The sequence below is a fragment of the Cannabis sativa genome, unplaced genomic scaffold (genome assembly GCF_029168945.1).
Source record: "Cannabis sativa cultivar Pink pepper isolate KNU-18-1 unplaced genomic scaffold, ASM2916894v1 Contig1, whole genome shotgun sequence".
NCBI classification, from domain to species: domain Eukaryota; kingdom Viridiplantae; phylum Streptophyta; class Magnoliopsida; order Rosales; family Cannabaceae; genus Cannabis; species Cannabis sativa.
In genome coordinates, this window is record NW_026870037.1 from 1,900,514 (window position 1) to 1,913,197 (window position 12,684).

A 12,684-nucleotide genomic window follows, 5' to 3' on the forward strand; every position below is an offset into this window, starting at 1 on the left:
TTTAATATTAAAAAAAAATTAGTGTAGTCTATAGTGTCCCACTAAAAATAATTTTTAGTAGGACACTATAGACTCCCACACATATAGGATAACATTTTAGTGTTCTATTGAAGTAATTTTGTGTACAAACTCCAAGATTTTAGTATTCCATTGAAAAAGCCCTTATACTTATACTTGTATTATAGATTTGCGCTCAAACAAAAAATTTGTTTACACATTAGTACAAGTTGTTCAATTTAATATCTAATTTTACATATTTTAATAACTATAGAAAATCGCAACCACTCGTAAAGTGCCAAAGTGCCACTTATGAGTACATGACAATGCTATTTTAGTTATACGTTTCATTATTTCATTTTCCTAATGCAAAAACAAAAAATTATCAGAATAGGAACTGTTGTTAATAAATAAAAACTAACAGTGTTTAGCATCATTTCAAAACAACATTCCCAAGCCTCGTAAGATTTTTTTTTTCGTAATACAACCAATCAAACAATTCCAATAATACTTTATAGTGTCACATACAAAATCAGCAACTCAACCAAACATACATAAACAATAACAAAGGCAAACAAAAAAAAATGCCTTCATGTTGAAAAAGGACATACAATTAAGTAAGAAAAATTAAATTGTAAGAGGCCTTATCACAATTACACAACGCCACATACTCTACTATTACAAACTTATATAATACATGGTAAAAACTCTGGCTAATTACATTAGTGATGCTAAGATCCAGCGAGCTCTATTGGGTCCCCAATGGCGCTCTATCATCTGGCCCGGCTAACATGATCTGCCATGTAATAAACTCGTTCTGTTAAGAATTTTCGTGCAACAACAATGGGGAGAACATTGAACCAGAGTAGTAATTTATAACATAGTTTTAAAATGCACTTACATTGCAATCAAAAGCGAACCGCCTGGCAAGCATGATCGCAGCATTTCGCTCTCTTTCTGATTCAAATGCTAAAACGAAAGAAACCCCTTTCTTTGCTTGCCAAAACAATGCCTGAGCTGCAGCATTCCCACCTCCTCTAACTCCACACAGCTAAAGCATAAACAAAACAGGAGTCGCTTAATTGACCAAGAAAACGAAGTTATATAAAAATGGAATATCAAGTCTTTTATGAAGAGATCTGGTAAATATTCAATTTAAAAGGACAAACTGAAGATTTATTTTCAAAGAAGTTGTGGTTAGATATATGTGCCTCGCTTTGGATATGATGCTTTATTTTAGCAGGCCATTATTGGAAAAAAAAAAGTCAAGAAATACAGTAGTATAATATACCTGCATTGAACTGGAATAGTACTCTTTAGCTATTGTTGTCTTTGCTTTGCACAGTTTTATCCTCATCTTCCCAATGTGAAATGCATGGATAGATTCCGATTGATGATTAACTCCGTTCATCTGAGTAATTACCACCTGCAAAAGCAAGAAATCTTTTAAATACTGCAGTTTTATGGCTCCATAATTCTACATTATTAAGAGAGAGAGAGAGAGAGAGAGAGAGAGAGAGAGAGAGAGAGAGAGAGAGAGAACAATTACAGACTTTTTTGCTTGTATGAAAGGAGAAGCAGTTTTTAACTCTACTAAGATAAATGTCTTTTTATCATTCATCCAAACTTGAGCTAAATAGGGCCAATCAAAATTTAACGAGGAATATTGTGAAAACTTAATAGTCTTTAAAAATTAGAAAATTGAATCATTTTCTGTACCACTATGATCACTAATTGCATGTGCAAATGGAAAAAGAATATACAGGGTAAATCTTGAGATTTTTAAGACACAGGCAGTAAAATATTGATACTGACACCGAAATTCAGAAAGATTGATAACATACATTAAACTCAACGTCATGTTTTCGAACAAGTGCCTCCACATAGCTACCCAAACCAGCAGCTGCACAAGTAAAGTCAAATCAGGCCATTTCCACACATTACATAACTAGTTTGCTATGATCAATAAAAAAAATAAACGAAATAAACAGAAAATATCTGAAATCTAAGTTAAATAATCAGAGAATGAAGATGAATGTCAGACCAGGATCAACTGGACCAGTGGTTGTCAGTGTTATTGTCTGGCCTTCTGCAATAATATCAACTTGCAAGACTCGTCCAACATCAAAGGGCTCAGGGGCATAGATTGATTTGGTTGCTCCTGAAATAAAAAAATGATTAAAAGAAGAATAGCAGCTAAACTATTGCGAACTTGATATCACAGGAACATATATTGGTAACCAGTTTGATATCTCAAGAAAAGATATATGACTACACACGTGGGCCCTGACAAAAAAAAAAACTACATACGTTGGTGGTCAGATCTAATCATACACTCTAGTTCTCTAAAGATCAACAATTAAGTATACCATTAGATAGATACATTGTGGCTGACAATCTCTAGCACATAAGGATTAAAACCCAAATGTCGGAATATTGTTGGAGGTGATCAGTACGAAAGTGACACATGTCAGTGAATCTTCTTTCGTGTTTGGTTAATTAATTGCTTTTGAGACTAGTGAACATTGCACCAATCTTGCTTTCTTTCCCTTTTTTAAGAATCATATTGAACCCCAACTTCAGCAACATATTCATTTTTCCTTCTCAATTAACAAGCCAACACACAAAAGGGAGTGTTAGGAGATTACATAAGCTTTATGCTGGGCCTGTTAATAAGTGCTAAATATAGTTCTTCTGGAACGTGAAGCAACACAAAGTTGCCAAAACAAACTACTTATTTTTCCCCTTTACAAGTCTAGAGAAGTTTTTATAAGAAATAGTTCAAATATTACGGTGTTCATTTAAATCAGTTTACCGTCATACCTGATATAAGCTCCTTTTTGCAGCCTTCAGATGATATACGGTACCATTGAATTGAACATCTAGATAGATCTGGAGCATTATCAGAGCAGGGTTGAATTTGCAAATATGAACCTAAAGCTTCAGTACCATCTATTTCATACAACTGATTATTGTTCTCCATGCCTCTCTTGCTCATTGCCAGCTGAAAGAATTGTTCAGATAGAGAAGGCAATGCAATTAATTAATGCACTAGCAACATTAATACACAAAATAGTACACTCTAAAGAGTAGTCTGAGTGAGGACATCATGTTATTCTCAAGAAAAAAAATCCAGTTATATCCTCTGTCATGCCAAACCACAGTGTGTTACACATTATAAGCAGTCTCATCGAGGTAAATATTTTTTTAAATTTTTTTTTCTTCAACTAGTCCCATTACCTTTTTTACTTGCCAATCACAACACCTGAGTTTTTCTATTTATACTCATCACTCAGGTAACTTTCAAGAATAGAAAAAATAAGTACATTTGGACCACAAACTTTAATTAAGCCTATTTAAGGAGCTACTAAGAGGAATGGTAACAAAATTTTAGACAAATAAATTATGGACACTCCATATATTACCAATACTTCACATTGTTAAAATTTCAATGTTTTCCTAACAGGAGCTGCAGAAAAGGGTTTGTGGATAAATATAAACATTTTATTTAAGGAAGAATTAGCACACTGACCCCACTTGTTATCACTACCTCTACCATTAATATTATTGCCTATGGTACTCTTACAGAAAATTAACTTCCCAAAAAGCTTATCATAGGTTCTTTCTCTCCATTGGAACAATAGGGCCGTTATGCTCATTACTAAGCTTGTTGAATAGATGAAATATAACCAAGGTTATCTTTGCGAGACATACCTCTTTCTGAAGCCGAAGATAATGCTTAGACTTCTCTGTGAGCTGTTTCCTCAAAGCTTGAAGTTCATGTTCCATGTCCATAACCTACAAATTGATGATTAATCCATAAGTACCAACAAAACTCTGTTTTTAAAAGGACAAATTAGTTACTACCCTGAAATTTTTGCACAGAGTAGGATATTATTAAAAAATTGTTTCACCACACTGCCTTGTTGAAGTCATATGCCAAAATTGTTTTCATTTTTTTCCCCTAAAACACAACCATGCCTTGAATCTAACGCAAACAGGAAAAATAAGTTTGTAGTCCTCATAGATGACCAAACACCTTAACTAAATTTTCTCTTTTAAGCTCTGTTTGGAAAAACATAATATCACAGTTGTTTGGGTGGGAAACAAAAACCTAGTTTAGCCAAATTACAGTCCCCAATAAATCGCTAAAAAATCTTATAGTTTATGCTATTTATTATTGGGATGGTCACAAGTTGAAGTTGGTAAGAACTTGAGTGTGAGGCTAACCTTCAGCTGTAAATAAATTAGCATACTTCAATTGATATAAGCAAAATACCATTGAACACAATTGCAATCAATCAATCAAATGTCCAAGAAAAGTTCAGAAAAATACAAAAAACAAAATCAAGACCACAATCAATTGAACACACACCTTGCTTGGTTGATGCAGCATTTTTATTCGTCTAGCCTCTTGAACCTCCTTCATCAACTCCTCCAAGTCCTAACAGTCCTCATACAAATGTACTTTGTCAGAAAACATTTAAATACTCTGATAAAAAAAGAGCATGTTCATCAAGAAATAAAAAAAGTAATCAGAATGCTTGACTGCAAATTTCTCCAAAACTGAAGACTACCAACCTAGATTCCAAGATAACATAAACTGTAAGATAATACCAACTGTTGTAGTATCATATAAAATTGTATGAAATATCAATACATGAGCATAAGAATATCAAAATAATTCATTGATCATATTTTACAAAAAATCCTACGGAAATTAAGAAACTGCGATAAGAAAACAGAAAACTAAAATGAACACAAGATTTAAACCTGCTTCCCTGATGCCCGAGACATTCGCTCTTGGTCTTGAAGAGCCTCTTCTACTCTTTGTACTGCTGCTCTGGCAGCTTCAATTTCAGCACGAGCAAATGCTCGTTCCTCATCAACAAGTCTTCTAGCATCTTCTGAAGCCTACAAAATGATAATACATATTCAATTTCAGATAATATAACCAATGACTAAAGAGGAGTTTGTAGACCAGTGTACCATGAAGAATTGTTTGCTGGAAGCGATCATCAAATTAAGGTTATAACTAATACTTTAAGTCAGCTACATGAAGCCTCTTTTTCTAATGGTATGGAGAAACATAAGGTTACTTCTTGCAAATATTTGTTTTTAGAGCTTCATGTGAATTTATCTTTTCTTACCTTTGAACCTTTTAAATTTTTGGAACTTGCAAGGCTTTTGTTCCCACTAAAATTCTAGTTATCACTAGTACATAATTTGCTGATATTTCTGATGTGGTTGCAACAAGTTTGGTAATTACTGAATGGTATAAAATAAAAACCTAGTTCCCAACGGGCAAAGATGAATTTGATGACTGAAAAGTAAGAAATGCTATCAAGTAATACTTCCACGTCTCAATTCACTTAATACACGACGCAACCACAAACATTTAATCACAAAACCACTAATCTCTCATCAGGTGAGACACTGACACTGAATTCATTCATCCATGACACCAGAAACTCTTGTTACCCCAGTTTAGCAGTCAAGAAATCATAATTACCTGTTTAAGAAAATTTGCTAGCTTCTTCACCTCTGTCTTTTCTTGCATTAACTCTCCTTCTCTTTGAGTCAACTGAACTGCTAAGGCCTCCACCTGGAGATGACAGATGATATTCCATTTTATTTAAAGATGGGACGATAGCAAATGACATAACAAAAATGTTCAAACAAACAGTATTAACTCAATCACACCGGAGGTGAGAAGATACATATAATTTATAGCCGATAAACTGAAGAAGTATGTATCAAATATTAAAATGAAAATGTATTACAAACATAGGAAAGTGAAATACATACAAAGTTAACTCCAAAAGTTATTCATAAAATTAATTAGTTTATTGAAACTTCAAGAGGTAATTAGTTGACTCCCAGACTGAGCACAAGATACTGAGTAAGTGACGTTATGAGTAAATAGGTGCTAGTGAGATGAGAAGACTGGTACATGTGCTCTACGATTAATACAAGTTGAGGTTTTGCTTCAAAAAAAAAAAAAGTAACAAATTTCATGGATCTTATATGTTTTCTTTTTCTATTTCAAAATTCATTAGCTCCTATGTTGTACTATCAATCTTTCAAGTTGATACTCCTTTAGGTTAAACCATTTTGTTTGCAAATTCATTTCAGCATTTCAATATCACGCAAAATAAATAACCCTTCTAACCCACTTAAAAAGTGAGAAATGTAATAAGCTTGCTTAATAGAAAAATCCAGAATATACAGACTAACCATCGATATTGCTTCTTCTACATCATCCTTGTTTCTACCAGCCACACGTCCTTTTAAGGATTCAAGTGCATCCCTAAGCTTTTTCAAAAGGACATGCTTTTCTAAGGAAGCTGCCTCTCTAAGTCTTGCCTGCATCATTTCACCCAAAAAAATAAAATTTTAAATTTGCGTCCAACATACTAAAGTTGTGAAGTCTCTCATGATATTAACTTTCACAACCTCAAAAGGACAAAAAACAACTAAGGAAAGAAGAAAAAGTTAGTATAAAGTTAAAAATCTTTCAATGCATTCACATTTTTGAAAATACACATTGCTTCATAACAAAAAAGTCTTTCAACATATTCACACAACGAAAAAACGGAGTATGAAATAAAAAGACATTAACTTTTTACGTGTTTGAGAATAATAACAAAAACAATCTTATATTCATAGTGAAAAAGGTCTCTATCTTACTTCATAACAAAACAATCTTTCAACAGAGCAAATCACTTATCATCTAGTGGTAAGGAAAAACTCCCTTTTAAATTTTACTTTCAGATTATAATAATAACAAACACCATATGAACATTAATCCTCAATTCTTTTATACCAAGTTACCAACAAAACAAAACACTAGTGTGTAAAATTTTGAATCGCAGGTTATAAAATTTATAAACTTAGAAAAATTGTATAAAAGATTGGTAAAGCAATTTAACCTCTTCAGACAATTTAGCAGCAGCAGCCAAACCCTTCTCAAATTTACTGGCGAGGTCACGAACTGAAAGGCGCTTCTGCTGCTCCAACAGCTGCGCAGTCTCACGTGCAACCACCTCTTTCATTGATAATACTTTGGGATCATCCTTCAACTCAACAATCTGATTGTTCGATCCAATCTTATAATTAGGAAAACGACTCGAAGCAAATATCACATCGGCTGAAACTGCTGGAACAGCCTCTTTTTGCATCGTATCACCAAAATCTCTGCTTACTCTCGTCATATTTTTTTTTTTTGTTTGAACCAGTTACTCTGTCAGGCACCGCAAACTAAAACCCATTCAAAATAAATAAATTAGACAAATATTTTGAAAAAAAAAGAAAAAGAAAGAAAATCATCATGTTGATTTCAATAACTACTAAATTCGAGCTTAACAGCCCATACTGAAGATTGTTAAACCGAAAAAAAAAAAAATAATGATGATAACAAAAACTGAAATCAACTAACTAAAAAGATGAAGCATACCATAAAACACAATGAGAGGCTAAAACCCTAGCTCAAAACTATGGTGTAGAACAAAGAGAAAAATGAGGACAAAAAAGGAAACTTGGAACTTACAGATCATGGAAAAATGGATAAAGTAATAATAATAATTAACTCAGAATGGACAATGGAGATTCTGGGATCAGATTCAACTCAACTACTCCTTAAAAAAATTGTGTCTTCGTTTCTCTCTTATCCTAAAATTGATCGAACTTGTTTTTAAATTTGAGAGAGAGAAGTTTCCTGAGACAAAAGATGGGTTTTGAGTTTGCTTTTTGAAAAGTAGATAGAGAAGAATGAAAAAGGAAAGAAAGCCGCTCACTGTTGTTACCTGTGACTATTTTTCCTTTTAATAATAATAATTAATAAAAACAAAGAAAAGCAAGAAATCGTTTACCGAATATGGAATGAACGAACGGTTAGGATTAAATGTTAGGGGCATGGGATGTCATGCTTATGCTTTAAACTTCAAACTCTCTTGGCGGGTCCCACTTCGGCCCCCGCCTTTTTTATTTTATTGTTTTATAAATATAAATAAAGACTCCAAAGAAAAATATTAAATATTATATTTAGATTGAATTAGTGTGATATAGAATTAGGCCGACCAAAATATGTGTAAAATAAAATTGAAAAAGAATAATAAATAAATGAATGTGTGTGTGTCATGTAATAAGTGTTGTTTAGTTGTTACTCTTTTTTTAATGTTTTTTGAATGAATGTGATAGACTGTTAAGGAGGCATAAATATAATCGACCCACCGTTTACCGAATTGAAAGGGACAGGGTCTAATGACGAAATTACCCTCGTAGTAGTTAGTTGACTTTGGACAATAGAGTTGTTATGAAGAATGATCGAATTGGAAATTAAATATCACAGTATCCCAAATCCAAACTAGTGCAATCCAATTAATTGCAAAATCATAGATTAATGCTCAATCTAATTCAATTTCCCGCTCTCACAGGTCAAACTTTCTGTATTTATTTATTTTAGGAACGAAATATCATGCGTGATTATTAAGCAGAATAAATATAATGTTTGTGTGTCTATTTTATTTTCGGTAATTCTAGCATCCACTATATAAAAACAAAGAAATCATTTCTAACGTTTTTTTTAAGAAATAGTCGAGCTTGGAAATGTTCAGCAACATTAAGGAGCAAATAATATATGGAAATTGCTCAATGCTTAGAAAGAAAAATTATTCTCAATCGGAGGCAAAAAAGTGTTTTTGAAAGCAGTTGTTCAGTAAATACCAACATATGCGATGAGTTGTTTTAAACTTCCGAAAACGTTTTGTAACCAACTTGAGTCTATGATGGCTACCTTTTGGTGGGGTTCAAACAAAAATGGCAACAAAATTCATTGGAAGAATTGGAATCTCCTTTGCAAGTCAAAATTTGAAGGAGGTATGGGGTTTAGATCATTTATTCACTTCAACCAAGCTCTCTTGGCTAAGCAAGCTTGGCGAATTTTCGAAATGCCAAATTCTTTACTAAGCCGATTACTCCAGCACAAATACTTTTCTCAATCCACTTTTTTGGATGCTAATCTTGGTCATTCACCTTCTCTAACTTGGCAAGGAATTTGTTGGGGACGGGAGTTACTCATCAAAGGACTTCGATATAAAATTGGGAATGGTTACAATGTCTTTGGTGCAACTGACCCGTGGATCCCTGCTGTTTCAAATTTTTGTCCCATTAACTATCTCGGGCCAGTCACTTTGCCAGTTTCCCACTTCACAGAGACCAGAGAATGGAACTTGCCCTTGTTGAAGACTCATTTTGGGGATATAGATGTGGATAGAATCTTGACCATCCCTTTGAGTTTTTTTCCAACTCAAGATAGGCTCATTTGGCATTACACAACTGCTGGAACTTACACAGTTAAATCTGGCTTTCATCTAGCTTCAGATTTGAATGACAAAGAGTTAGATTCTACATCTCATTCACATAGTGAATGGTGGAAGTTTTTTTGGAATCTCAAGCTGCCCTCAAAGATTAAAATCTTTGCTTGGAGAGTGATTCATAATGCTATACCGGTGGCTACTGCTTTGGTCCAAAAGAAAGTTCTGACTTCGGCAGTTTATTCATTGTGTACACAAGCTTGGGAGTCGATTGGGCACGCATTGTTCTGCTGTAGGCATGCTAAGGATGTTTGGAAACAATTTCACTTTCCTATTGATTATGCAAAGGCTCTACATTTGGTAAATGGTGATTATCTTTTCCATATTGCCAATTTGTTTAGTAAGGAAGAGTTTGAAATGTTGATATGCATTATGTGGGTGATATGGACTGACTGTAATAAAATAATACATGGAGATAAGAACAAAGTGTTAGACTTTTATTTGGGCTTACATTAAATTTTATTGGTTTTATTAAAACTTGGGTTGATTGGATAGTTCTTTGCTGTGTTAGCCCATGTTGTTGGTGATCAATTGTTAATGGGCTTAGCATCTGTGAGTAAAGTCTAGGTGAAGCAGAAGTGTGGGCTTTTCTAGTTGACTGAAGCCTTTGATGAGCAGGCCCAGCCCAACTAGGGTTTTGTAGCTAAGTCCCCTCCCTAACTCTATAAATACATATTGTCTCATCACAATTGTATACCTTTTGATAATCAGAGAAAATAAGCGCTTCGATTTAGAGATCTAGGGAGGAAGACTTAGTTGATAGTATTGCACTATCAAATTGGAGTAACTGCTGTGGATCAGTCAGAGATAACTGCTATGGATCAATCAGGTACACATACCTAATTATTATATCTTACTATTGTGTTCTATGTTATATACAAATAGATCTGGGGTTTATATTAATTTATCTATCATGTGGTATCAGATTGCCTATTGTATATGATTTAGAACCTATAATTAGTATAATTAATTTGTATATATTAATTATCCATAATTTCATATTAATTTCGTTATTATTTTATGTGTAATTTTTTGTTTATAAATCTTAAAACTTTAGGGTTTTTATTGATCGTTAAATTCTCTTTCAATTGATATATTATATGTTTGAATTCATAGTCTATATTAAGAGAATTTTAATTTTAAAGTTTTAGGGTTTATATGATTATAATGTGAAATTATAATTGTGTATTTTGATTTTATGGTTTTTAATCTAAAATTGATTATAGATATCTCATTATTAATTGTTTATGAATGTTCTTAAATGATTAATTTTGTATTGTAATTAAGATTGATATTCCATATCAATTTTTTTTTTTTATGCTCTTTATTTTTTGGATTGCTTTTCTTTAGATCTATTGTTTTTTAGACTTTAATAAACGAAATTAGTAGCATAGATCAATTAGAAATTCAATCCCGAGCAAAGCCCATCCAAATTCCGGTGTTTTCGTCGAGTTTTTTGGCCGGAAAACACGACCAGACCCGACTGGAGGAAAACGGGTCGCGTGACCCGACTGAAACCCGCCCAGAAAGAAGAAGAAGCAGCAGGCCGCGAAGCCCACTCGCGCAGGTGGCGCGTGGGGGCGCGTGCGGCCACGTGGGCCATCGGTTTTCGACGTTCTTTTTTCCAGCGTGCTTAAAATTCAATTTCTGATTTTTCTATGATTTTTAATTAATTTTTTGACTCCATTTAATAATTATTATTATTTTAATGATAATTATGCAGTTAAAAAATTATTAAAAATAATTTTTGATAATTTTTCGAAATTTGTCAATCATAGAAAATTTTTTGGGTTTCTTCTTGTCCCATATGACATAGTCACTCTCTTGTTTAATTTATTTTGACTATGTAATCTCCACCTATATTTTTTATTTCACATCTTTTAATTATTTGTTGTTCTAAAGTTATAAAACTTGGTTGTTTGATACAAAAATAATGTGTTATGGTGGACACTTTATTTTTTGCTTATCAATATAATAAAAGCAATTATATATCTCTTTTGGAAATTTGGTTGAAAATTATTAATTTTCAATGATTGTTTTATCACCAAATTTCACATGTTGAAGAAAATATTATATTTTTGGTTGACTATATGTGTAATTACTTGCCCAAAGGTAGTATTTACATATATTAGTTCACATTCCATGAAGTGAGTTAATATTAAATATATATATTTTAATTATTTGCCCAAAGGTAATAATTTAAATATATAAATTTATTATTATTTTTTTGCTTGAATTAATACATATTTTTTAAGAAATTTATTTGCCCAAAGGTAATAAAATTCTTAAATGATATGTATTTTTTCTTTGTTGTTAACTTCATGAAGGTAGATCATGTGTGTGTTATATTCTCACCCCAAAGGGGAGTTTATAATGACCAGTTGATTCTACAATATTTTCTAATACATTGCTCATATTGCTTATTCAAGTTTTAATTTTTGGATTTTTCGGTCTCCTTTCTGCGAACAACAATAACGTTTTCATCTGAATTCTGAATGCTTCCAACTTTAAGACATGGAAACGTGATGTGAAAATTACTTTAGGCATAATAGATTTGGACTTATACCTTCGAGAAGAAAAATCTGCTGATCTTATTCTAATATCAGAATTGTTGCCCAAAAAAAATTCTTCATGCACATTGGAAAAATTCAAATCATCTTAGTCTCATTGCTATGAACCGTTTAATTCCTGAACATTTTTTGATGGTTTGCCAAACACCTCAAATACTAATGAGTTTTTCAAAGTAGTAGAAAAACTATTTCACACTAGTGAAATCGCTAAAGCTAGACATCTTATGGATGAAATGGCAACCATTAAGTATGAAAAATCAAAGGAGTGCGAGGTTTTATTCTGAAAATTATTCATGTTCAGTCTGAGTTGAAAGAACATAATATTCCTCTTCCCGGCTTTTACACCATTCTTTAAGTTCTTCATGAACTCCCTACCTCTTTTAGCTTTATCAAGACTGCCTAAACACTTATAATAAAGCATAAAGTGTTAGTGACCTTATTTCTCAGTGTGTAGCTGAAACAAGCAAGATAACAAATTGAAAAGAATGAGTCTTCTCACTTTGTTTCTCACCTCAAGCCTAACAAAGGATAAAGAAAATATGAAAAGAAACAACCACAACCAGAGGCTAAGGGATCTCAAGCAAATAAGTGAGAGGGAGTCAAAGCTTAAAGTGGCACTTATGTTGGAGTTGATGCTATCTATGTTGGCACACTTATTCTTGAATTACAGTTTAGTGTTCAGATTATTTTGAACAGTAATTTCTTGATTCTTACTTTTAAAGTAATTCAGTTTCGCTTAGCGT

At 32.7% G+C, this 12,684-nt stretch overlaps 1 protein-coding gene across 1 annotated transcript; it reads right to left on the bottom strand.

Annotated features, from left to right (window-relative positions):
• Nucleotides 1-452: 452 nt before the first annotated feature.
• On the bottom strand, nt 453-7,789 carry LOC133032896 (stomatal closure-related actin-binding protein 1-like). The gene is made up of 13 exons (XM_061107356.1): nt 7,547-7,789; nt 6,930-7,257; nt 6,235-6,363; nt 5,510-5,602; nt 4,771-4,911; nt 4,373-4,441; nt 3,712-3,795; nt 2,821-3,001; nt 2,042-2,158; nt 1,842-1,900; nt 1,289-1,423; nt 899-1,048; nt 453-793 (listed from the first exon to the last, which is right to left on the bottom strand). Exons 2-13 carry the CDS (start codon nt 7,209-7,211, stop codon nt 746-748), a joined length of 1,488 nt encoding a protein of 495 aa, XP_060963339.1. The 5' UTR covers nt 7,212-7,257; nt 7,547-7,789; the 3' UTR covers nt 453-745.
• Between the last annotated feature and the right edge of the window lie 4,895 nt (nt 7,790-12,684).

What these genes read in the sequence shown, in the direction of transcription:
- LOC133032896 (XM_061107356.1), bottom strand. Translation starts at nt 7,211, where the DNA reads ATGACGAGAGTAAGCAGAGATTTTGGTGATACGATGCAAAAAGAGGCT. An exon ending in ATCTTCGGCTTCAGAAAGAG is followed by an intron (nt 3,002 to 3,711) that starts GTATGTCTCGCA and finishes CAATTCTTTCAG; the next exon opens with CTGGCAATGAGCAAGAGAGG. An exon ending in CACTGGTCCAGTTGATCCTG is followed by an intron (nt 1,901 to 2,041) that starts GTCTGACATTCA and finishes TTACTTGTGCAG; the next exon opens with CTGCTGGTTTGGGTAGCTAT.